Here is a 27723-nt window from a genome sequence, read left to right as displayed (position 1 = left end):
CTGCTCTCCAGCCAGCAGAGGCAGAAGAACCCCTTTCTTTTATTGAGCAGAAGAGAAGAAGTCGAAGAAGTCTTGGCAGCAGTTAGCAGCATGCTATCCGAGTGCAGATATTGTCAACTCACAGATAAATGAGTCGTCGTTAGTACCTTTAATATAAGGTAAGCTGATTATCTTATTTACTTTTGCCAAACGACATATATTTCTCCGCATCGTTTTCACGGACTCTTGCATCTTTCAGTTAGTTCCGTGTTGATAAAATAAGGCTGGCCCTTAAGAGGGACCTTCTCAAACCTGATTGGCTCTCAGTCCTCACAGAAACCATTCCTTAATGTGATTGGACGGCTAACGGTATGCTTTTTGAGTGACATGTAGCCACAAATTGTCGGATACGTAATGAGGTCAGATGCGGCTCAGGAGTAAGTTTCCTCGGATTTAATTATAAGGTTTCACAAATAACAGACACAACATTGCGTGTTTCTTCATAGGCTATATGGTAGGGCAGAGAAATCGGCAGTAGAGTCAGGACATAAGCTACTACAGTATGTAAGTGTACCTGAACGCCTTTTGCTTGCTTGTTGCTAGTAACTAAAACAATAGTGGGTTAATAAGTAAGCTAGCAAGGAGATATGGCACTTTTATAGTTAGTTAAGATTTTTCATAGAAGTACATTTGCCATTATGTGTGTAGTTTGTCATAAATGTGCATGACATTGATTTAACTATTTAGTTACGTAAATTCAGTGTTACGCATCATAATGTGCATATATGTTAGACATTAGCATGCTTCTGCAAAGCCTTCCCATAGTGTACAAAGAACATGAAGGCTACATTTTTACATACAGAGGAAACGTTTTCTCGCACCGACTCTATGCGTTGTTGTCACCTCTTTTGACCGCTGAACACAGTTGGCACATGACCTGTCCATTTAACCATTCAAACTCCTCTTGCCCCCCCTTCAATTCATTTCTTCGCAAGATTGTTTTTCCTTCACTCCTATCGGCATGTTCAGCCTTATTTGTCAATCCTTCACATTTGCCTCAGACAACTTATAGACAGACCAAATCATGCAATGTCACCAGTTTATAGCTGGGCTATATGAAGTATGAAGGTGTGTCGACTGTCCGTGTCTTTGATGCATATCAGGAAACTGAACTGTCTTCCAGCTACATCATATTATTGAAATCAGGCTACAGTTAGACCTGTTATAAAATTATAAATCTTTCCTCGCAAATATATAAGGTGTACTAAATTATGTGTAATATAGTAATTGTGACTAATCATTTTTCCACTTGTTGACATTAATCAGTGCATCAACTAACATTGAATTATTAGCAGTTTTTGCTGCTAAAGTTTACAAAACGCTTACAGATTCTTCTTTTTTCCCCTTTGTCTTACCTTCCTTTTTTACAAATCTGCTCTTTCACATGTCTGCTCCAAGATACTCCCTGGTAGGAGACAAGTTATGATGCAGAAGAGGGCCTGAACTGAAATATTTTGGGATACTCCATATTGAATCCTCATGTTGAAGTAAGATTCTAAATGAACTCTACTTATAACACAATAGTTGATCACAAAAGCAACTAAAAGATAGAGACAGATTATTGAAAATTGAAGTTAAATTTTACTTTACTGTAGGCTACGACAAAATGGCGTTGCTTATTACCAGGGAGATTTATGGCTTTGTTCAGATGGCAAATAGAGCAAACCACACTACACATGCATTAAGTAAACATGTTTATTGAACAGTGTTGTAAGCATTTTCTCTTTGTCTTCTAGCTTTGCTTTTCCCAATCTGAGTAGAACAGTGGTGCGTGTGAGGAGACTGGCAGCTCAACTCTCCAAAACAACCATGTCAACAAACCCCCATGGATCTAGTTCTTTTTCTGAAGCCAATGGGGACGCTCCCACTGCAGCCATTCTCATCATTGGAGATGAGATTCTCAAGGTGATATAGTGTTGTTGGATACTTACTTGTGATTTGTGCGACTGAACTGTATTCATATGATTGGTAGTATCCCACTGAGATTCCTTGAAAGCTGTTGGATTAAAAAAAAATCTCAATAAAATGTGCACTTTTGAGAGTATAATTTTATTAATATAAACATACTAACATGACACCCTTATATATCAGTATGCATCAGCTCTCTGGACCGCTATGCAGTCCAGGATCTAGATTGTATATTCCCAGGCAATCCCTGTGATGTTTATTTGATGTGGCTGCTGTATTATTTTTTTTAAATGACAAGTTCACCACTGTTTCTTGACATGACATTATCATGATTTAAACATGAAGACTTTGATTCCGTCCAGTGTCAGTCTTAGCCTCAAAACATACTCACTGTTAGACATTGCATTTCATTTAAACCTTAAAGTCATTGATAAGCCTTTGTAATGTTTTGGTGGAAACACTGTATTGAAACTTACCGAGTGTCTCTTCTTGTGCTTTTTGTCTCCCAGGGTCACACACGGGACACAAACAGTGCCTTTCTGACTCGAGCACTGAGGAGGCTCGGGGTATCTGTGCAGCGCATCTCAGTAATACCAGATGTACAGGAGGTCATTGCCAACGAGGTGTCTCTCCTTTCTTCTAAATATACGCACCTCATCACTTCAGGGGGCATAGGCCCGACGCATGACGATGTCACCTTTGAGAGTGTAGCCCTGGCGTTCGAAGAAGAGTTGTATGCCAACCCTGAGCTCACCCTATTGGTTGAGGAATTTTATGGTGTAACAGATAAGAACAATGCTGCTATGAAACTGGCCATGGTGCCTCGCTCGGCCAATCTCAACTATGGAACTGACCCTCAGACTGGACAACTGCTGCGCTACCCAGTGGTGAGTGAAGGCTGGGTGAAGGGGGATTAGCTTAGTTTTCCATCAATCTGAGATCTTTGAAGTAGGATCATGCTGTCATAAAACACTCAATTAGGTACAGACTATCATCATCACCCTCCACCTGCTGACTGACCCCCAGAGCCCTTTCGTTATAACTGATATCCCATGTATCTGCTGTGCTGTGTTTTAACTTATCAGTTGGATTTTTTTAGTGAAGATACATTTTGTTTAGTTGACAACTTTCAGGAAGTTGTTTGTCTGTTCATTTCTGTTCAGGGGTTGTGTTTCAGACAGATTGCAACATCAACCACTTAGCAGAGTTGCAGGACTTAAAAGCAGCTTCTTACAAGGGGCAAACATTTAAACAGCAATATAAGGAATACACACCTGTTTATGTTTGTTTTGCATCTAGCTTTTTCCTTAATAATAAAAAGACTATAGGACTACTACTGGTTAAGTAGTATATTTATAATTATATTTACTGAACAGTTTGACGGAGAGATGCACAAACATGAACTTTTCTAGATGTAAAGTCAAATCATTGATTACCTAGTGCCAATAATAAATTGAAGTAGCCACACAATTGTTTGCACTAACTACATTTACACACACTTTATAACACACTATCTTTTCCCAGGTCAGTGTGCGTAACGTGTATATCTTTCCTGGGATTCCCTCTCTGATGGAGAGGGCCTTCAATGGAATGGAGCACGTCTTTGCTGGTTCAGGGACAACCTTTCACACTCGTGAGGTAACACCATGACCGTACTCATCAATACATACAAATCCACCTGAACACTGTGTATTGGAACTAATACAACTAACTGATCTTTGCTTTTAGGTGTTTGTGGATGCAGATGAAACAGAGATTGCCAATGTGCTGACCAGACTGCAGGCTAGTTGGAGCCGGACGGTGGCTCTGGGCTCCTACCCTGATTGGTTGGGCAACTATCACAGAGTTCGGCTGGTCTTGGACTCGGACAGCCAGGAGGAGGTGGACAAAGCGCGGACACAGCTGCTGGACGAGCTGCCCAAGGGGACCGTGGTGCCCTTAGTCACTGACCCGGTGTCCATCGCCACGACTGAGGTGTACGCGCTGGCCAACAGCGGTGAGGGGGAGACAGAGGGTGGTGGGGTGCAGAGATGGCAAAAGTGCACACATCCTTTACTCAAGTAGAAGTACAGATACTCTGTACTGACTAAACTTCTTTACTCGAGTACAACTAAAGAAGTATGGGCTTCGAAATGTACTTAAGTAAAAAGTACCCATAACTACCAACTGTTTGAAAAGAGTAACTGACCTCCCTTTAAGCCCCTGTCACACTGTCCCGAAATTGACACCCGATGGACACACGATTAAGGAAATGTTCAAATTCGGCTCTGATCGTAACAACATCGGGCCATTCGTGAGGGCATCTTAAGCCATCGTATGACCGCCAGTGGAGTTTCTCAGGCTCCGGCAGCAACTTCGGGAGCGGTGGCAACATCTTTGGCACCACAAAGCATTGCCGAAGGACCTTGTGAAGGTTCCTTTTCGTGTTGACTTTGTGTGTCCATTTTGCCCTTCGTAAGGCATTCGTGAGGGCATCTTAAGCCATCGTATGACCGCCGGTGGAATTTATCAGGCTCCGGCAGCAACTTCGGGAGCGGTGGAAAAATATTTGGCATGCCAAAGATGGCTTAAGATGCCCTCACGAATGGCCCGATGTTGCTACGATCAGAGCCGAATTTGAACTTTTCCTTTATCGTGTGTCCATCTGGTTGTTTTATTACACAACAAAATCATGTAAACATATTATGTAAATAACCCAATTTGTGTTCTGTGAAACTAAAAAGGATATAATATATTATTTTGAAGACGAGGAAGTTGTTGTTGCTATGGAAACAACATGACGGAGAAAACTTAATACCTTCTACATATAAAGACGGAGAAAGTAAAGAACAAAGTCGGAAAATATCAGTACAGTATCATAATACTTTAACATAATTGTTTGTGTTACTTTCGTTGCAGTTGTATGTCTTAAATGTAATGTAAATGTTGCCTTCGTGTGTGGTTCGGGGCCATCTTCGTGCGAAATTCACAATTCCATATTCGTGTGTCCATCGGGTGTCAATTTCGGGACAGTGTGACAGGGGCTTTATAGAAGACCAGGAAGTGATGGATACAAGGATCGTGTTAAAATCAATAGGCACGCAATGACTCTAAATAATAAAGATCACGCCACCAAACGCAGATTAAAACTAAAGTAACCAGCCTGTTTTGAAAATGTAAGGAGTAAAAAGTACAGGTATTTGTGTTAAAAATGTAAATAGTGGAGTAAAGTACTGATACCATAAAAATGTACTTAAGTACAGTAACCAAGTATTTGTACTCCACTACTTCCCACCTCTGGTGGAGGGTGATTGTAAAACTAAGTTAAGTTAATATAAAGTGAATATTGCAGAGAACTCTTATACTTAACACAGGCATTGGGACCAATAAATAAAGCAAAATCATTAAAGTAATTATCGCTGTAAAATCAGAGCGAGTATTAAAACTATATTAGAGGAAAGAAAATATAATTAATATGATGAGACAAAGGACAAACAGGGTTTTATTTAGAATTGTACATAAGACCAAGGGATACATTATATTGAAACTGTAAAACTTTGACGTCACATTTCATTTAATTCCCCACAGGCACACCACTGGGTGACAAAGTTATGTGTGCACTGAAAACGATAGAGGCTGCTCTGGATCAGTATTCCACAGAGGAGGTCTGCGCCGGCTTCAACGGAGGCAAAGACTGCACGGCGCTGCTCCATCTCTACCACGCAGCGCTGAAACGGTAACAGGAGGGGAGAGGACGGGATGAGACAATTAGAACGTTTAGGGCCAGGGAAGATTTAATCAGGACAAAACAAATCACCTCAGAGAGATGAGATGAAACAGAGAGTCAAATTAAAAACATAATGATACCACTTCTACTCAGGGGAGCATCACTGCTAGAAGTAATGAAGAAGAAAATGAGTTTAGCAGCTACTAGACTGAGACTGAGTGTTTGGACTTTTCTTGACCTGTATTAGAAATGTCGTGGCAGATAGTGACAACGATAAACACCTAATCTCTTTCTGTGGCTTTTTTTAATGACCCATTTTTCTCCTCCTGCCACTCTCAGGCGTTTTCCAGATGGTAAAGACAAGTTGAAAGCTCTGTATATCCGTATCGTCTCTCCATTCCCAGAGATGGAGAGATTCCTTCAGGACACAATAAAAAGGTGAACCATCAATCTACACTATTTTACACTGCTAAAGACTTTTCAGCTGGTTTTTGTATATATATTATAAATAGGAGTCAGCAGCTGTTACAAGTCCTAATAGTTGTGTCTCTGGTCAAAAACGTGTCCTAATCCTCCATGTTTCACTACAGCTCATTATTTTGCCATGTGTGTCCTGTAGATATGACTTGGAGATCATCTCAGTGGAGGGCAGTATTCGGCAGGCGCTGACTGAGGTGCAGGAGAGGAGGCCGGAGCTGAAGGCCGTCCTGATGGGGACCAGGAGGACTGACCCCTACTCACACACACTCACAGCCATGTGTCCCACTGACCCCGGCTGGCCCGACTACATGAGAGTCAACCCATTACTAGTGAGACTCACACACATATACATATGTTACATAGATATAAGGTTTCATTATGTCCTGGTATTTTTTCTCTTATTAGATATTCACTATTTTTATCAATCCACTTAAAACAATATCAGCTAATGCATTTAAATGAAAAATACACATTGCCCTTATCCTAAGAGCATCTGCAGACATTTATTATTATCAAAAAAAAAAAAAATCAGTCTTTCATTGTCCCTCCATTCTTCAAGTTAGTGTATATAGTGCTGCAGGAAAACAGCTTTTTGACTGGTAATACAAATCTGTTTTCACTGCTCCAGCCAAGCAATTTCCCCTTGTTACACTTAATGTTATTTGTCATCTTGACTGAAGTTTCAGAGTGCAGATCCACAGGCTGAACAAAATATCACACCACCTGCTCAGCTTAATGCGATTCAACGTTTGTGAGGCTTTAAAAAATTCTATGAATATTTTTGCCACCTTCGCCACAAATAACAGATACACCTGTAATGATATCCATTACAGCCCCCCCAAAACATGTATGAATGAACACCTCTGTGAGAAATTCTCAACAAATATTGAACACAAATATGTTTTCCCCTTTTAGATTTGCTTATTTATTTAGAAATGGCACATTCTTTTGGAGTGGCTATAGTCATTTCTTTGAACAAATCATGAATCAATCACAAACCAATTAAATGTCTTTCAACACTCCTCAGGACTGGACGTATCATGACATCTGGTCGTTCATAAGGACGTTATATGTTCCCTACTGTATTCTCTATGATAAAGGGTAAGAACACATTCAACTTTGACCACTTTCTGCATCCTCCATTATTCACAGCAGAAGAGTACAATCATCCTCTGTATTAAATGTCTCTGTCGGACCTGCAGGTACACTTCTCTGGGCAGTATGGACAACAGCTGTCGCAATGCCTCCCTCCAGATGGTGGATGAGAGGGGGTTGACGCGATACAGGGCGGCCTACCTCCTGGAGAACGAAGAAGAGGAGCGAAACTCCCGCCTCTGATGTAGTCACACTTTGCACTGTTTCACCTGTTGCTGAGGAAGGGTTTCAGATATTGTATCAACCCCTACACACACACACACACACACACACACACACACACACACACACACACACACACACACACACACACACACACACACACACACACACACACACACACACACACACAGTGGTCACAAAACTAAACATGGACCTTTCTATAAAGTATTCATGTGAATATTTGCGGAATACCTTCAGAATGAAATTGTTAAAGAAGTCTATGCGTGTCTGCTATTTGTTTATACATGTGAGTTTCAGCCTTAAGTGATGGCTCTCTGAGCTCTTCAATAAAACATCAGTCTTTGTCATCATTTTCCATTGTCATGTCTCTATTTTAAGAGGAGTCTCTCATATAGAGAGTGGTGTGCAGGGCTTTCAATATTGCTCTTGGTTTTTCTTATTCATGAATCCATTTGTCTTATTTCTAAATCGAATACAAGAAAGACAGCCTCTAAAAAATGTATCAGTATTGTGAACACATTTTCTGTCAAGGTGGGAAAACCCAGTTTGCAGCAGCATGTAGAGAACTGAAGGTCAACTGTCAGTCTCTTATTGACTACACTGTGTCTTGCTGAATATCCATATTACACACTACAAGTTATTTAATGGAGCATCTCTTCTCTGGAAAACCTCCACCCTGATGCTGCAGTTCTCTTTGAGCACCTCACGGGCGCGTTGTTCTCACTTTTTCTCCATTTAGCGCACGTGATTACAATAAATTACCTTCTCTGTTTTCAGACATGATTGAATCCAGGCCCATCGATCCGCTCTCTCTCTCTCCCCGCCTGGAGATTAGTCAACGCGGCGGAGTGCGGATCGATACCGGCCGATCTAATAAAGCGGGTCGCTTACGAGGCCACCGCGGGGTAGCACACACTGTTACACCGACAATTACCTCCTTCAGCCCGGCCCCCATACCCCATACCCCCTAACTTGTCTGTCCGGGCTTCACGGCTTGCTTGATTTATTAATAATAACAGTAATAAAAGAGACAATGAGCAGAGGCTTCATAATAACTGCAGAAATGTAATGGTGTGTGTGTGTTTAGCTGGTGCGGTAAAAACACCGGGACATTGTCTGGAATGATGTTCGAGTGGAAGAAAATTAAAGTCATATAGACTTACAATGTGTCGGAGTTGCTCCCCTTTTATAAGTATAATGTAATAATAAGTGTGTATAATGCTGTAATACAAGTAGGCTTTATGCCCCTACAATATGTTAGGCCTACTTTGTTGAAGCCATACTTGCCATGCCAACCTTGAGACCTCAGAAATCGGGAGCATTTCAAAACCGGGGGGGGGGGGCGGGTGCTAGTGGGTTGCCGGAGCTGTAGATTAACATTAACATGCTTATTGTAGTTCTAAGTGCACTGCCTTGTGGCCTGTAGCACCATCCTTGATGGAGCATATGTATGGTCTGGAAATGAGTGAGCAGAGGTTTGAGTTGTCGATTCTTGTTCAGTTTTCTGTGACTGTCTTCCTCACCCTCTCAGACTTACAGTTGCGCGTGCTACTAAAGAGACGCGCTACCATGGAAACCAAACAATGGTGTAGCTGTTGGCAAGTCCGAGTGGAAACAGTCGTGAGTAAATCTGATTTTGTCAGAAATCGGGAGAAATGCGGGAGAAATATGACCCCGGGAGGAAACCGGGAGAGGGCAATGAAATCGGGAGTCTCTCGCAAAAATCGGGAGGGTTGGCAAGTATGCTTGAAGCCCAGTAGTCTTTGTCTGAGGACTATTACCTACATTTTATTTTCCCTAATTGTGGAGATAAACAACTTATTTACTCAAATATTGTATTTTTAAGTAACATTCAGATGGACATAGCATACTTCTAGTTGTTGTTCCTTTTCATATTCATATACTCCTCTAGATGCATCGGTTAGCTAAAAATATGAGTTAATTTAAGAATTTACCTTAAAAAAGCCTAACATTATTTGACTACCATCAGGGATTCCCAACCTTTGACCTGTGACCTCTAATAGTTTCTGGCAACCGTCACATTTACAGATGTCAATGAGACGTTTGTATGATTTCTCATCTTAACTTCTTGTTCTTATTTCTAAATCTTCAAGGTCCAAAGGGAAAGAATGTTCCAATATTTTATAAATCACAAAAACAAAGACAACTCCAATAAAAAAGATTACGATTCATGACACAGAACTATATTTGTTCTTGTGTCCAGGGGAGGGAAAAGCAAATCAAAGGGCACCAGCACCAAAAAAAGACCTTAGCATGTAGGGAAGCCTTTATGGCACTGCATCACATTTTCTCTAAGGGAACTAAAGGGCACATTATCATGTTTCTTGACTACAAGGTTGCAGTAGAAAGCACTTTAATGTTTTTTCTCTAATGCTGTATTTGAGAAGTCACTTCTGCATTTTGTTTTTTAAAGTTTTTTACCTTGGTCTTTGTTATTTTGTCTTCCAAAGTTCCATCTTCGTCCTTTTTTCTCTTGTCACTCATCCCTCTCACTTGCCTGTTTCATCCTTCATGTCATTTTGGATTCACAATTTTATTCACATTATCTATCACACTTCCTTCCTCGCTGCCTTTCCTGTGTATTATGACTCAGGATCTTTGGTCAGTCCATCTTATGAATTTCAAAATGATGTTTTGATTTTGAACCGGAAGACTTAGTCAGAAAGACGTCTCTGTTGACATAGGGAGAGGATATGGGTATTGACTTGGAGCCTAAAAGTATCTGTACTAAAATACTTTCTTTTGTGCGAGACCCACAACTCCATATTTATGAAGATGTTATCTTTTAATTTCACACGGCTGTGCTTTTGAAACAAGGTCTGTTTGAAATATACAAAACTGCAAACAAACACTATTTTAAATACCGATACAGCAACTTTTGTGTCATTTGAGACAAAGTGGAACGAGCAGGAATAAACAAAGTGGCTATTTATTTTTTCTCTTGTGCATATTTAAACTTAATTGGCTCTCCAAAGATAGATTTTAGGTGGGCCGGTATAAAAGTATGATTACAGCAGCCACTAAAGGGGATTTGAGTATAGGAAGAACCGGGGGATCAGAGTTCCTCTCTTTAGGATAATTCACTTTTCTGATGAAACACCCCAGTGTCTGTCTCCAGGTGGGACTCTTCAGTACAACATATTCCACAGAGCTAACCGTGTGTGTGTGACCGTGTGTGTGTGATATGTTCTCAGCATGACTCGGTGTGGCTTTGTACAAAAACATGTGAAAACCTTTGATATGGGAGAGAACTATCCAGTTCGGATGCAAGCCTGCCCTGGTGATTGCGTTGCTTTCCTCTAAAGAAATATGTTCCTAATCCAACTCCTCAGCAGTTCCTGCGGTGTAAAACGAGACTTGAAGCAGCATGAGACAGCAATTCAGGCGATGTCCTATAGGGATGCTTAACACAGAGGATGAATAGACACTGCGTTGTCAGAAAGCATCAGGAGAGAAGGGAGACCTTTGAGTCTATGCAAATTACAATCCCATCTGCATGTAAAGCCAACCGACCAGAACACGGGAAATAGGATGTTCAGTATCAAAGTGTCACACATTAAAGGTGATGAAAGTAAGAGGGAAAGAAAAGAAGGAAGGAAGAGAGAATGAGGAAGGAAGCTGCTTTGCTTTGCTGCTATGAAGTGTGACTGACTTCAGCTTGTTTGTGTCTGGTTTTGGTGCGTTCAAATAAAAGCTGGTTTCATAATCCTACATTTGTCACAGCTTGCTGTCCGGCAGACACAACCGATACCCCCTGCTCGCAGCCGCACACATGGGCTGCATTTAGAAAACGCCTTTCACACAGCGAGCTTGCTTTAATGTAAAGGGCCAGGGTCTGTGAAGCCTGAACCAGCATGCGGAAAAACTGATGAGAGAAATTCAGCTCAGCTCAACTCAACTGGAGCTCGTTTGCACTCAACAGCCATAACTTAAACATGGTGCAGGGTGTTAGACATATAACAGATGTTTTACACTAGAAAGGCTCAGCAAATGCATCTGATTCCTGTTTTTTAAGATAAGAAGGTCCTGCCTTGGCTTGTCTGAGGCCAATTTAATGTTTAAACTGATTTAAAATATGCTAAATCTGGCATGGAAATAATATGTATATACTCTTTTAGATGACATTTCGTTTATCTTTTTAGTTTAAAAAGTCGGTACGGGGAATGTAGAGCGTTCTTGGGTTTCTCTTTTGTGCATAATGGATTTGAAAAAGAACACATTCACGAAAAGACTGCCTTGTTTTTTGATGTATCTATTGAAAATGCTCTTGCCTGAGTTTAACAAGCAACATGTTTTTTTCTCTGCTTGTTATACTCTGGTCTTTCCACATTCATCACAGACTGTGTGACACACCGGTAGCTGCTTTGTGAGCACACAGCAGAAATAATTACACTGTTATTGGCTACCTGACACGTGGAAAGGATGTGAATACGAGCCAAGCAGTTGCGGTTGGTTTGGATTTTTATTTAGAACAAACAAATTCTGCCTACGCCCGAAGAGGAAATAAAAACCCTGACTATTAAGCATTACCTGGAAATGAAATAGAACACTGATTCATCAACACTGTAGAAACCATTCAAAGATAATCCTCAGAGGTTCTCACAACCCAAAGTCTTACACCCAAAATACATTCAGCAATACCATAAACCTTTTTTTTGCTTTTAACAGAACTCATGTTAAAGATGAAGTAAATCAGTTCATATAAATATAATCAAATAAATAGCGTTCAAAACTAAACAAACAAATTACTTAAAAGCGGGTGTGTTGTAATGTGACATCTTCAGTAATAAATGTGTAAAAGCTAATGTGTCTTTAAATAGATTAATTTATTTTAAATTATATTGGGTGACATTTTGGAGCTTCAGTTTGATAAATGAGATTAAACGTGATTTTTTTTGTGTGGAAGTTTTGGGCTGTCTTTTGTCATCAGATTCAACTTTTTAAACTCATTTTATATTGAACAATTCAATAATTACACCACTTGAGCTTTAAAGCTTTGGGGTTTCTGCATCTGCACAATTACTACACCTGCATTATTTTTCTATAATTGCAGTTGCATAGCTTCCAATGTTTTACCTTTATATAACATAAGTGTGGTATATAGCGAGCAGCTTGGGAAACAAGTGAAGTGAAACCTCCAGAATAAATGAAAGGGATATTCTTAAACTGAATTCTGAAGACTCTAAAGGCGTTTATGTGGAGAGTCTGCTCCAAAGATTTAGCATCTTAAGTCAGTCTTTTACTCTCCACTGCATGAAGGGTCAAATATTCACCCGGAGAAATATATACCGAATCTGATTATAAAGTATTGAAAAAGTAGATGCAATATGTGCAAGAGATGTCATGTGACACTTCACTGATCGGTGGCGACTTTAGAATAGTTCTCGGATCTTGATATTATTCTGAGGTCTTAGGCAGCACTATATTATATTGCGCGCACACACACACACACACACACACACACACACACACACACACACACACACACACACACACACACACACACACACACACACACACACACACACACACACACACACACACACACACACACACACACACACACACACACACACACACACACACACACACACACACACACACACACACACACACACGACTTTACCTTGAGGAGTACATAACCCTCAATGCAGATAAGTGAGTGCGATTTTCATCCAACAGAAAATCAAAGTGTTTTCCTGTAAATCAGAGCTTTTTTATGCCTGGAGTTGTTTTAAGTAGATTTTGTGAGATTTCAGACAGTTATTATTATTATTCAGTCCCATTTCCTGATGCAAAAGGTTATAAAAAAAAAAGTAGTTTTTGAGTATCGGCAGTTATGAGCCTAAATGACAACTTATATTTGGGAAAAGATCAGTGGAACCTTTTGAAATGGCTCTGCCCTACAATCACATTCATAGCCCCATCTCAGTGAAAACAGTGAAAACATAACAACATGAATGAAGTCGAAAAATATGTCCCATTGAGTGCGGGAAAAACTTCTGTTTATTTTTACAATCCTTGCATGTGTTTTTCCAATGTGAAGGATAGCTCATAAGAGAATGGCCAAAGAAAGCCATCTTCACTCCCCTGCGATTAGGGATTTGTAACTTTATTTTCTTAAGTCTTTAGAAGGACACTTCCAGCATCGGGGACGTCCTCTGACCTCAATTCACCCTGATTCTGAAATATGTTAAATATACAGCAACAGAATTTACAAGAACATCGCTCAAGGTGTCAATTACCAGCCAAGAAGCTCTCAACATTGAAATGAATTCCTACAAAATTCAAGGAAAGGCTGTAGCATGTATCTTGTTCATGTAATCCCCGTTAAACTCTAAGAAGAAAGAAACATGGTACCTTGGAAATGTTTAAAACTTAACCAGACATACATCTTTAAACTTATTTCAGCAGGTGCATTTTCATGTAATTATAATATAGCTTTATAAGCATTGTTTGACTATTAATAGCCAGAGTTTTGTATTCTGAGATGTAATCAACACCGGCAATCCAAGAATATAAGCCAGTTTGCCGTGTTGAAATGTGATACAGTCTAATTACAGTTTCATTGGTGGAGAACACAAGCTGCAAATATGGATATGGAACACTTTAGTCAGACAGATAGTTAAAAACTAAACGTGTCATCCATGAAATTGTTTATGATCACAGTCGCCACAAAAGGCCGTGCAGGAAGCTTTGACGTTGCATTTTCACGATCTTCTAGATCTAAATATATATATTATGGCAACATCTGTCCATAATTACAACGTTTATTTTGGAGGTCGAGTTTGGTTCCAGCTTTGGTATTGATACACAGCCGAATGAAAACATCAACATTGTTAAGTCCAAAGAAATTCAGAAATGTTGACTGTTCAAGCATATCCTAAAATCAAAGCTAACACATTTTATTTTTTTCAAAACTCAATATCACATAATCATGTAAAGGCTTTGGTTTGTGCATGCTTGTGCTGGCATAAAAAGTCATACATATTTTATACACTAAAATGGAAATGGACACTGCTGCTGCTTTTTAAGTCCTTTTCCTTTGACACAAGTCTAAAAGTACCCCCTCACTTTCTGCTGATTTCAGTATGCTTACGTCATTATTCACAGTGAAAAAGAAGCAACACATTTCTTTGTGAAGGTCAAAATCATAGCCAGCTCATCATATGCCTCAACAGTGACAAACATGTCATCAAAAGAGATCATAAGCCATGAAATAGCAGCATTAGCCCTATTATCCAGGAAATTGCCTTTCTGGCTTCACAAGAGGCTCGACTACATTACAGCCTACATAAATGGAAATGCATTTACAGCTTATCTGGATGTACACTATATCTTTTTTAAAACTACACAACATTTTGTCTTGCTCTGTATTCAGTTCTGTGTTGAAACTGTGTTTTTTTAATGACTGAAAATGAATGCAGTTACTACTTTTAGGTTGATGTATTGGGCATGATGCTTCAGGGTCTATTAATACCGGGAGTCTATTGGAGTCTTATCGGGCTTCGGCTGCCCATAGATAAAAACTCAGCTCAATATTCCACTAAGTTACTCACATTACAATGGCCTCTTGCACCACAAGGTCATTTAAAGTCCCTGAAGTCTCCTTATCTCTATACCCATGTGTATTAATGTGGACGTGTGTGTTCCGCAAATAAAGCTGTGAGTATGCTCGTGTGTCTTCACGGAGACTTGCTGTTAAAACATAAATACTTTCAAAAGTTAAATGATGATCAACTTGAAGCCTTTGAAAGCAACCATATTTATTTTTGTTGTCTTGCCACGTAAAAAAAAAAGGCTCAGATTGCAATTGGCTCTTCACAGAAGAAGCTACATTCTTCACTAAAATGTGAAAGGAGAACAAGTTAAACAAAAACTTAAGATATCAAAAACACATTCCTTGTTGTACATGATTGTAAAATCCTACACTGAAGTTATTTAACACATCTTCAAACTTAACTTGTATCGCCCATTTAGGAAATTAACATTTAAAAAAACAATAGCATGACTGGTGTGATTTACAGCATGGAGGAGCATATATTAGGTGCTAACAATGTAGATTAAAGATAGAATAAAAACATTTAAGAACAAAAAAACAATTACCTATACATTTTCTGACCTCAAGTCACTCAAATATTGTGGGGAAATAATTATGTAAATTTACAAATATATAAAATTCATTTAATTTCAAAGAAAAATAAACAACTATGCTGTTCATTGACATTTTTAAAACCATGTTTTTTTTCTGATATCTTTTTCTTAATCCAGGACAATCAATTTATTTAAAGAAAAATATTTGGCAAAAATAACATGATATCAATTTACCTGTGAAACTACATTGTAGCAGAGCATATGAAAAAAACAAAAGCAACACATCCTTTACCAGAATATACATTTAGTCCGATTTCTGCACTTCAATATCAGAGATCCGCTCTTATTTTTTATGCGGTTAATACATCTTAATTTTGCAGAATATATTAACTATACAGTTAAACCTAAAATCAAGGATGTGTAAAAACCAGGGGGCATCGACAAATCAGCCTCCGCAGCGTGTTCAGTGGAGCAAGGCGCGCTGATGCTCCCTCTTTACCCATAAACCCCTCTGTTCTGTGCTATATTCTGAAGCAGAGAGGAGTAGAGAAGCAGAACAACATGGGGTCCAATCAAAGAGGACTAACTCTGTCCCAGGTCCCGTTGTTACCTCACAGGACCGCAATATAGGGTTCACGTTTAAGTTTAAGGCCAACCCAGTCCAACTCCACTTAAACCAGTTTGATCCCAGTAGGGGGCGCAGCAGCCCCAGTTGACTAATCATTCCTAATTTCCTCCTAAATACCTTTATTTCCAAAATCTATACATTTGTTGATGAATTGATCTTAATTATCTTTTTCTTAAACTTAAAAAAATGTGTCAGTTATGTATGTCTAACAATATGAAGAAAATTATAAAAGTCCCCAGCTAACTGATTTAACCTCAACCTGAGCCATTCAGTACAGTAGTGTTTTAATTTGGTCACTTGGTACCATGTGGCAGGTACTCAAAAAACATGAAAATACAACACAAAAAGTAGAACATGAGGAACTAAAACGGTAGAGGAAAAACTTGTTTGGAACGTGTCCTGACAGACTCAATGTTATCTGGCATCAGAGTTCGTTATGAGTCTTACCTCCATGTGTAATATTCTGTGTTACGATACACTTAGGGTGAAAGAAATTAATCACTGTGATCCAGCGTTTCGGTCCCTGAGTCAATCTGGCCCCGTTCTAGAAAAAGACAAAAAAAATTCTTCGGGATTTTCACAGGTAAACCAGCCACAATGGAACATGTGTCATCTGCAGCAACTTGGCATAGAACACATTGCGTCATTCACTTGTCCGAACGGAGAATGCGTTGTGTAAATTGACCGTCTGAGTAGTATCTCTCGGGCCGGGGCGTGCGGGTCAGCGGTGCGGACAGACGAGGAAGTCAGGTAGTCAGCAGGAGGAGGACGAGGGTGAGGAGGAGGGGAGGGGAAGCTGTCCTCAGGTAGCAGGCACTAGTTACAGCCTCAGTTTCTGAAAGAGAGAAGGACATTATTGTCACCCTTAGTGTGGTCTAGTTTTCCACGTTTTGGGCTCCGTGCTTTGATTGCAATTCATGAAAACCTCAATGGTAAAGCATATACAGTTATTATAGAAAAGGCCTCCTAACTTTGTCGGCAGTTTTTAGGGAGTTTTTGGTTTTTTAGAAACTTTTTAGAAAGCACCATTGAAAAAACTCAAGCAAATCCCTGCAGCCGGTTCCAAAATTGTGAGGAAAACTTTCCAGAAGATAGTAGGATGTTATAGAAGTGCAAAATTGGGGATTTTTACAATAGAGCTGTAAAGTTATGGTGACATCATACTCATTTTTGATCATACAAATAATTTGTAAGCACTTGTAAATATGCCTATACGAGAATAAATAAGGATTCAAATGTTGCATCTTACCTTGTATTTGTTTTGAACCCTCTGATGCTTTTACTAGAGAGAGAGAAGAAGAGAAAGACATAATTCAGTAAAGTTGAGGCAAAGAAACAAGTTGCTGATTAGTCATTTTTGTATGCTTAACTTTCTCAATAAAGCTACTGCTTTGTGGAACAGAGGGGGCGAGAAACAGACAAATGAACAGGGGAAGGTATTTACCATTACTCAAAGACTTACGCCATGAAAAATGAGCACTGACTGGCTGCGCAACCCTAAATATGTCCCCTATGCAAATTCTCTTAAAGGTCGGATAAAAAAAGCGCTTGAGAAGCATGGCAACAGGAAAAGATAGTGTTATGTAAATTAGAAGGAGTAAGAATGATCCAGATTATACAGAGGGGATACAGGAAATGAAAAACGGGGGGAAAAAACACATGAAAATTCAAAATGACAGAGCGAAACCAAGAAGTGGACAGAAGATGAAAGGAAGAGCGTTGGAGACCCGAGTGAGAAAGTATGTCGAAAAAAAAGAAGGTTGGAAAGATTGAAACAAGGTCAGACAGAGAGAAAAGGGAGAGAGAGAGAGAGAGAGAGAGAGAGAGAGAGAGAGAGAGACGGGATTGGGGGGTTGTTTGTGTCTGCGTGTCACTTTCTCAGCAGGGGGTGGACTAAAAGGAAATAATGGACGGAGGGATGGAGGGATGGTGAGGATGAAGGGAAAAGGAGGGGTGGGAGATCTGGTAAAAAGAAGAGGATAAGAAATACAGGTGGTGAGAGTGAAAAGCGGAAAGTGTTCAGAAAAAGGAGCCACAGTGTAACATCAGCGAGGGAGAGGACTATAGGTCAGGAAACGTGGATGAGGCTGCACAATTGCCGCCGTTATTAAAATCGATCTATAGCCTTGAACCCACCGCTGACACTGCAACCCCAAAGACTCAAACACACACACAAAGACAAAGTGTGTGTTGATGTCTCCAGGAAAACTACCACCAATCCACATCCCGCTGCGACTGACTGAGATTATGAGAGAGGAAATGGGACACTGAGCTCATCTGCTGTACAGTCACACAGGGGCAGAAAGGATTTATCAAATGAGGGCTTATTGTCCAAACACTGCGTCTGTCTGTTATCTCCATCTTGTACCTACAGGTCTCTGTTGCTACGTGTCGCTCCGACAGACACGAGACACTAAATGACTCCCAGGTTCGGTACAGCTAACGACCATCGAGGGGTTAACGAAGCATTACATAGCCTGCTGGGTCTGGGCCTCCAAGTACTCCGCTGTGCGTGCATGTGTGTGTCTATGTGTCTATAATTGCGAGTGTTGTTACGGAGAAAATCAAAGCAAACAAAAATAGCGTAATAATCAAACATTTCAGGCCTTCACTCGTTACATTTGTTTGGCATTTTTGCCATCAACCCATGATTTAATAGAATGTATTGGTCAAAGAATATTTATAAACCAGCTGTCATTTCAAGTTTTAATAGTGTTGATGAAGTGTGAAAAAAAAGGTGGATGATCTAAATCAAATTAACGATTTTAATAAAAAGACAAAACAAAAAATTAGATTTATACGAAAAAATAAATGTATATCCAGTTTTATCACTTCAATTCCTTCTCGACTATATTTACTTTTTTTTTCATTCTGGAAATGTTTGATGTCACATTAAAAAAAGAATTATCTTATGACAATTGAAGAATCAGTATTAAATTAAACTTGGGTAGAGGAAAAACACTTTACTGAAAAGTATTTTTGTGTTAACGCGGCCGCGCACCTCGAAACTAAAATGCCTTGTGTTTACCCGGCTGTGTGTGATATGTGTGTTTTGATCTGACTTTAATCACATCATTTGCGCATAAACTGAACACCAAGGACCATTAGTTTGGTCAACATCATAATTTCGCTCACGGTGAGCAGCGCCACAAAATGGCGTTCATGATGGCGTGACTGCAAAAACAGTGCTGTCTCTGCACTGCAGTCAGAAACATGCGCATGTGTAACTGTACATGCACAACAATGGCCAAAAGTGTGAGTGCGCGTGCGCATGGAAGTGTATATGTGTGTGTGTGTGTGTGTGTGTGTGTGTGTGTGTGTGTGTGTGTGTGTGTGTGTGTGTGTGTTCTCTAGTAGGCAGAACGCCCCACTGCAGAGACAGACACTGTTCCACCATCCTACCTCTCCTCTCACGCCGCCATTTTACACATAGAAGCTAAAGCTAACCCACCCTGACTATTAGCACTTCACTATTAGGAAAAAAATTGCAAAAAACACAAAAGGCGAAATAACGGCGAACGAAAAACGCAAACGGAAAATAGCAGTTTAAGTCAAAAGTATCGAGTCTGGGTTTTCGAGAGTCGTCGGCTGTCCAAGCGGTGTGTGTGTGTGTGTGTGTGTGTGTGTGTGTGTGTGTGTGTGTGTGTGTGTGTGTGTGTGTGTGTGTGTGTGTGTGTGTGTGTGTGTGTGCGCGCGCATGTGTCTGTATTCAAGTTCTGTCCTTGTGTGTATCGAGTTCAGAGGGTACAAAGGTATTCGAAAGAAAGTGGGGTGGGAAAAGGAGGGCAGCGGTGTAAGACATTTCGAAAAGGAAAAAAAAAGAGAGAAAGACAGTGGAGAAATGGCGAAGCTCTGTAAACTGAAATGAATGCAATGGACTGCTCACAGCGGGAGAACGGCAGAAATGACGTGGAGAGAGACGAAGAGAGACCAGGAATCAATTAGAGAGAAAGGAAAGTTGGTCTCTAATGGTTTCTCACAGTAGGGTAGCTGAGAAAGAGAAAGGCGGAGAGGCAGTACGACACGTAGAAACACAGAGATAAACACAACAGGAGGAGTTTTAGGAAAAAGTTGAAGCAACGGAAAGGTATGGAGAGAGAGGCAAAGTAAACCGGTGAAAGATGCAATAGAGGGGAGCCCGAGATTTCACATGACACCAGTCTGCTGATGCCGGCTGAGAGCCTTGTTTTCTGATGCAACACACATTCAAGCCCCTTCCAGCAAAGCACTTTCTCTGGCGTGATTCTTGACAGCATTGTGTTCAAATAAACATCACACACAACACTGCGCCGAAAACATAACCACACCTTTAAAAAAGCCAAAACATGCTTTACAATACTGCAAGGATCACACACACACACACACACACACACACACACACACACACACACACACACACACACACACACACACACACACACACACACACACACACACACACACACACACACACACACACACACACACACACACACACACACACACACACACACACACACACACACACACACACACACACACACACACACACACACACACACACACACACACACACACACACACACCATTAGCTCCCTGCGTCCCTGAGTCTGTCCTGTGTGGTTTGTTGTGTTTTTGGGTTAAATTAAGACGATAAACACACACAGTCACACACTGGAGAGGAGACCGAGGGACTGGTGAGTGGAAGCTGACCTTGGAGCAATGACAGCGTACCTGACGGACCCTCACTGTCATCACTCTGTCCTTCAGACCGGTGTGAGGCAGGTAGGTGTGTGTGTGAGTGTGAGTGTGAGTGTGAGTGTGAGTGTGAGTGTGAGTGTGAGTGTGTGTGTGTGTGTGTGTGTGTGTGTGTGTGTGTGTGTGTGTGTGTGTGTGTGTGTGTGTGTGTGTGTGTGTGTGTGTGTTGATAATTAACTCAAACGGCCACAACAGGGCCTCCCCGCATGGAATTGTGGTTTTAATAACATGCTTTTACGAAAAAAATAGAGTTCTGGCGAATGAAGAAGGAAGGGAGGTGCACAGTTTGCAGTTTAGATAAGAGATAAGATGTAGTTGAAGGGCGAGAAGCTTCCATCACCGAGGGCCAAACACACATACACACTCTCACACACACATAGACATGGTCACGGTGTGCCCTGCTGCCATGCTACCTGTCAGATAAAAGGCAACCTGAGCAGGAAGGAACCAGAGGTGAGGTGTTACTACAGGGAACAACACAACAACAGCTGTGGTAAACCGCTACTAATGGACAGGCAAAGAGAGCGAGAGACCCTCCAACTCTCCTTCATCTCCTCCCTCATCCATCTCCTTTTGCTCTCCTCTCTCCGGCCTCATGTATTCTCATCCCAACGCACTCGTCGCACAGCATGCGCACGACAGAGATGGAGCGGGTAAACCGGGAGAGGGGAGTCGGTGAATTACTCTGCAGTAGATATGGAGATAACAAAGAAATAGAGAAGACACAGAGAAGGTGGAGTGGCTGGGGCGGAGTCAAGGAAGAGGAAGTGTTAGAGACTGCATGGATGGTGCCTAGATTAGTTTTGCTCCAGTAGCGAGAGATCATAAAAAAAGAGGACGGGTGTAGAGAGCTGAGGAGACAGAGAGAAGGGGAGGATTAGTGCCACTTCAGGAATGACAGAAGACTAGAAAAGAGCGGGAGGAGTGGAAGACAAGGAGAGGGAGAACCTGACATTTAGTCCGGATTAGTTTTGGGTTAAAGAACAGGATGAGAGGCACCGAAAAAAAAAGGGAAAAAGAAACAGTAGATAGAAGTATGTGAATCTTTTGTGTGGGGGGGGGGAGTCTTTCTGAAGTAAAGTAATGGGCTTTAACGGCAAAGTCAAGTGTGTGTGCATGTGTCTGCCAGCGTGCGTAATCTACACCATTCCAAATATTTTGAATGAAGAAGGTCAGACTGCTACATTAGCATTTTCTAAAACAACTATCTGTGGTATTTCTAATTAATGACTGCAGGATCATTAACATATACAAAAAAGTCATCAGCCTTCATTCTGGTAATAACGCTGCAAATGACTCCCCGCCTCGCGCCGGAACAGTGATGGCATTTAAGAATTCATTCAAGACGGATGGGGCTCTTCTTATTCAGCTTCTTTTTTTTTTGCTTTACACAAAACTCACACACTTTTAATCAAGGCGGTGCGGCTGGGGGGTATTTGTTAGACAACATGTAGGAATTTAGTGAACAGATCTCAGATGCTTAGACAAACAACCATTGGGCAAGCTTTCTTGGAAAAAGTGTGTGTTGGTTCATCCTGGGACAGCACGACAAGCCCCCTGCAGACAGCATGAGGATGGGAACTGGGACAGACGTCTCAGACACGCACGCACACACACAGCAAGAGAGCACACGCAAAGGCCCTTGCAAGAACGCACAATAACATACACAGTAAAATGTCCTACATAGCACACACACACACACACACACACACACACACACACACACACACACACACACACACACACACACACACACACACACACACACACACACACACACACACACACACACACACACACACACACACACACACACACACACACACACACACACACACACACACACACACACACACACACACACACACACACACACACACACACACACACACACACACACACACACACACACACACACACACACACACACACACACACACACACACACACACACACACACACACACACACACACACACACACAGTACAGGGATTCCCACAGTGACTGGGCAGCATTCCCAACCGGAATGGGCAGCTCACTGGACTGGAAGACTAACATTACTCCAGGCGTGCTCTGGATTAGATCACTCTGGGAATTTCACACTGGGGTAGAGAGAGATGGAGAGTGGAAAATTGAGGGAGACAAGGAGTTAAAAAAAAAAGAAAAGGGAGAGAATGGAGGGAGGGATTGAGGAAGAAAAGAGGAGAGGGAACTAATGGTTAAAACAACTCTCAATCCAATTAGGTTGTAAAGCCAGCATGGAGTGGATAGCGCAGTAAGTCTCATGTGATGAAGTTAAAGGTAGTGCAAGGTTCTGAAGATGAGTTTAAGTTCCTTGATATAAGTTAAGGACATTAGAGCATCACAGTTATTCAAACAGAAAGGAGGAATAGTAGGGGGGATGAGGAGCAGTCTAAACATCATGTGCCCTGGTAGTAGAGATGAGAGCGGCAGGGAGAGAAGTATCTTGCTGTACAACAAAGGGGGGAGCATGAAAGGAAGAACAGATGAAAAGTACTCACTGGGCTCACAGCACACGGTGACACGCAACTTCATACATGGCAGAGGAGGGCCTTCATCTGCCGGTAGAGCTAGAGAGAAAGAAAGACAGATTTTAAATACGTTGCTTACATATCAAACCTGACAAACGGTTAATATTTAAACATGTCAAATATTAAGAGAAATATGAATATGCTGAATGAAATCTTCCCGTCCGATCTTATCTTTGAGAGCTCTCTTGGTACCTCTTACAAAGAAGGTTATCTTTTTGTTTCTACCATATCATACATTACATGATATCCAAATAAAGAATCTCCCTGTGTCCCATTTAGTAACATACCTCCTTCTTATCTGCACAATAAAAAAAAAACAATAAAATACAGGATTGAGAGTGCAACTATTTAAAAATGCAACATCTCTGATATCAATACTGATCACAGCTCATGTGGGAAATCTGGCAAACATCAGATGTATTACCTGTCAGTTTAGCATCGCGTTCACAAAACAACTCTGTCTGGAAACTGCAGTTAAAGGGCTTTACATTTGAATTATTCACAAACAGCTGCTATCTCAACAGGGACCCACCACACAAGCTGAGTGTATGATCGCTAACAGCCTGTCTCACTTTGTATCTCTAATTTCAACCGATAAGGTAGAGAACAGAAGAGCAGTGAGGCTGTCTTATAAAGCACTTTCTACAGTGGCTGAGAGCGCTCCGCTCGCAAAGACAGAACATCTTCACTGTTATGACAGGACATATGTCCGATAAGGAAACGAAACGCAGCTAAATGAAAAAAAGCTAAATGGGGCAAACACAGAGAGTACTTGCATGAGCTTCAACTCATTTCACGATGAACATGCCTTGATATGTGATTTTTTTGTAGGTAAACATTTGTCTCTTATGCTCCAAGTTGAACAAAAAGTGTTCATGTGTTCATTGTTGACGAAACAAATCTTAACTCAAGATCTACTACTACTCAAAAAGCTTTGAGCTTCACTCCGCAGAACGCAGAGGTTGACGCTAGAAGGCATGTTCACGGGCTGAAAGGTGAAAGTTACAGTGCGCCAACCTTAAATCTCTGTTTAGGACTTGTCCATACGAGCAGGACTTGGAAAGCCAAACATGATGCGTCATGCAAATTACATAAATGTGACCTGGAAAGGGGAAACAACAACTGCACATACTGTACACTGAGAACAGGCCTTTTAATCTAGTGGGAAACATCTTGTGTCTGGCAACAAACTATATATGCAAAGTATTATAAAACATTTTAACATCTTGGAGAAGTAGATGGGCTTTTAAAGATTTTGAAGTAGTTTGTTTAACTCTTTATGTCTGCGAAAAACCATATTAGAAACTATGTTGAAAGGCAGACCATCATAAGTCTTTTCATAAACGTCTTGAAACATGTCTAGATAAGATCTTACAGATATGTTCTTCCAATTATGATGGCACATTGAAGTGTTGGACTAACAACAACAGCATTCCTCAGTTTTAGGTGTCCCTTGTAAACGTTTCCTCGAATGGTTCCATGTTAGGGCACAGCTGACCATCAGAGGATGTCAAGGTGCTTCCTGTTTGTGGGGATCCGCACATGTAGAAGCCGCAGGGATTGGTCAACAGGTCAGTGTGAGAGGAACAGTCAGTGTGTCGTCAGGGTGATCGTCTTTGGGAGCTGAGAGTGGAGCTGAGCCCGGCTCAGACTGAGCCAACTAATGCCATTAGTGTTTCTAATACCATTGTACTGCTCTCCCAGGCTAATGCCATTATACTGTCCCAGTGCTAGGGGCCCATTCAGCACAGGGACCCCAGAGCCAGACATTTGGACCAACTTTACGCCTTATCTTTGATGTGGACAAAACACACACAATCGCTCTGAGCCCAATGTGGCCCAACCGAGGGGGGGGGGGGGCCATTGTTGCTTTTCACTGAACTTGCCTGAACAATCACAATAGCCCAGTGTGTGTGTGAGTGTGTGTACATATATACATGTGTGTTAGCGTGTGTGTGTGTGGAAGCGCTCTCTCATGCCCTCACAATGCTCCATTGTCCCGTGGACCGCATCAGTAATTTATGTAAAGAATCTTTCTTTCTCTTCGTCTCATCCATCCCTTAACTGTCGCTTTTGTTGCCCTCCCTTTTCTTTCGTGTAGATTCCTCTCATCCGGCCTCTCTTGCCCCCCCCCCCCTTCCTGTACTGTCAGACTGTGTCCATCTTTTGCTCTTTCTCTCTGTCACTCCTCCACGCTTCTCTACCTCCGTCTGCTCCCCCCCCCCCTGTTCACTGTCGTCCTGTATTGATCTCTGTTTCTTCCTCCTATACTTTGCGGTTGCTCTGTCTCTTTGTTGTCACCCTTTCCATACTGCATTCACTTGATTCGTTCATTCTCTGACTTGTTTCATATGCTCCCCCTCACGGTTGGACTGATGCCAGAAGTTGTAAAAAGTAAGGAAAAAAACAGATTTTACAGCCACTAAACCATCCTATGTGTCTCTCACTCCTTTTTCTCCCTCCAGTGGTTTGAGATGAATGAGTGAGGGGACAGAAGCACAGGAGAGTGTAATGGGAAAGGGGAAACCTTCACTAAAAGTGTGTAACTGCCTACAGGTCTAAGAAAACATCAAATCAATGTCATTCAGGAGGAATTTATGGAGACCATTAATGCTTTAGGCTGCAGTTTGCCAACACTCAAAGCCTCATAAAAAGAAAACACACACAAGCTAAAGTTGTTCTCTACCTTTTCATCACTTCAATTAGGATGTGCGGCCACCACACTGCCTCCAACACCGTCTGATGAACTGAAACAGCAGACATTTACATATTTTCTCTTTTACAGCTGTTTCACTTGACTTCCAGTGTAGGGGGCCTGAAGCAAAGATTCATGGCTTTACTAAAGTAGAAGATGCTCAAAAAATACTAGTGATAATTCACTTTGGGAATTAAAAACAAATAACCTTTAGTCATGTATTGAACCTAGATACTTTTTAGGAAATTAAAGTACTGCTTTCAGTAATATTTGTGATACAAAATAAGCAGTTTCTCTGAGAAATGTGTTTAACTCCAAGGGGTTGGGGTAAGGGTTGACTAAGGATAAGATGTTACATCATTCTAGTTCTTTTCAAAGCTTGGAAACGGTTTTTTGCTTACTGAGTCAAAATATTTAATGTTCGCTCTCATTTTGCAAAAAAAAATATCAAAACATCACCTAGTCCATCGTCTTACTTTTAAGCACAAGTCACTTTCCTTTATCTGATGTGATAATAATCTGAACGTTTTGGGGGGTTTGACTGTTGCAGTCATCTTTGGCTTGAGGAAAATGTGATCTCTTTTAATATGTTTTCCATTCATAGACAATAGATGGATTTGCAACCATAACTGACCGAAACGTGCCCTCATTAAATTACCAAATCCATACAAATATTTTACTGTTTACATCTTTTGCAAGGCTGCTTGTTTAACATTAGAAAAACTAATGTTAAACAATTTATTTTAAAAGAATAGGCTTTGAGAACTCATAAATGTTGATACCAATACATTACATGTTACCAACACCAAATTCTTTTAAATGATACCCAGACCCACTTGAATCTGACACAATGGCTAAATGACCCCCCACACTCCCACACAAAGAGACACACACATCCTCTACTCACAGCTGTAGTAGTAGTGGCGCCCCGGCAGAAACTCAAACCCCAGCGAGAAGGGGGTGAACCTTTGAATCTTCTCAGAGAAGCGCACAGGTCCAAAGGGGGCGTAGGGGGTGTTACACTCCCACCTCTTGATGGCCCCTCTGGTCTCCACACAGCCCTGGAAAGAGGCCTCCCCCACCAGGTAGAGGGCCAGCTCCTCGGGCTGCCCGGAGCCCAGGGGCCTCTTGTTGGGGTAGTGAGGGCAGTAGATGTCCAGGTAGTCATTCAGATTCACCTGGATGGACATATCTCCTGCTGTTAACCTGGAAGAACCAACGAAAAGCACATTCATATTTCACGTTACATGGAGTAAACTGAAGGGTAAAGAGAGATGGCGATTAAACAGCGACGGAGAGAGAAAGAAGACAGATGACAGAAATTCCATAATTCCTTTGTGCCGGGAGGAATGTGGATAGTTACAGCAGATGAATAGTTCATCAATATTACACATAACGATTGCACAGGGTTAGAAGGCAAAGTTGTGCAGGTTTCAAAGAATGTTTCACAGTTTGATGTATCCCAACGACTGTTTTCTACTTCCAGGCCAGCAAAGGAGCGGTTTTGAGCAAAAACAACAATTCC

At 41.2% G+C, this 27723-nt stretch overlaps 2 protein-coding genes across 8 annotated transcripts in view; one reads left to right on the top strand and one right to left on the bottom strand.

The window, feature by feature from the left end:
- Window positions 1-7823, top strand: flad1 (flavin adenine dinucleotide synthetase 1). 6 transcript variants are annotated; one of them, XM_079691618.1, is made up of 11 exons: window positions 1-158; window positions 1438-1526; window positions 1776-1944; window positions 2457-2834; window positions 3472-3585; window positions 3676-3943; window positions 5515-5662; window positions 5993-6091; window positions 6273-6462; window positions 7161-7234; window positions 7336-7823. In XM_079691618.1, exons 2-11 carry the CDS (start codon window positions 1519-1521, stop codon window positions 7469-7471), a joined length of 1584 nt encoding a protein of 527 aa, XP_079547744.1. In that variant the 5' UTR covers window positions 1-158; window positions 1438-1518; the 3' UTR covers window positions 7472-7823. The 6 variants fall into 6 exon arrangements, with proteins under 6 accessions (XP_079547744.1, XP_079547747.1, XP_079547743.1 ...); XM_079691620.1 differs by lacking the exon at window positions 1-158 and adding an exon at window positions 273-416; XM_079691619.1 differs by lacking the exon at window positions 1-158 and adding an exon at window positions 403-543.
- A 7418-nt stretch (window positions 7824-15241) lies between these two features.
- efna4 (ephrin A4) overlaps window positions 15242-27723 on the bottom strand; it is a 32029-nt gene continuing 19547 nt past the window's right edge. Inside the window, exons 2-6 of one of the 2 annotated variants that reach the window (XR_013801092.1) lie at window positions 27106-27404; window positions 26190-26250; window positions 23474-23542; window positions 17464-17496; window positions 15242-17049 (exon numbers count right to left, since the gene is read on the bottom strand). Coding sequence is in view for 1 of the 2 variants with exons in the window: in XM_079641394.1 (XP_079497520.1) it covers window positions 16961-17049; window positions 17464-17496; window positions 23474-23542; window positions 27106-27404 (490 nt within the window). In the remaining variant the exon portion in view is untranslated. The remainder of the gene's footprint in view (window positions 17050-17463; window positions 17497-23473; window positions 23543-26189; window positions 26251-27105; window positions 27405-27723) is intronic. The other variant, XM_079641394.1, reaches the window with a different exon arrangement.

The sequence above is a fragment of the Notothenia rossii genome (assembly GCF_949606895.1).
Source record: "Notothenia rossii genome assembly, chromosome: 7".
Lineage (NCBI taxonomy): Eukaryota > Metazoa > Chordata > Actinopteri > Perciformes > Nototheniidae > Notothenia > Notothenia rossii.
This window is presented reverse-complemented; position numbering and strand designations above follow the sequence as displayed.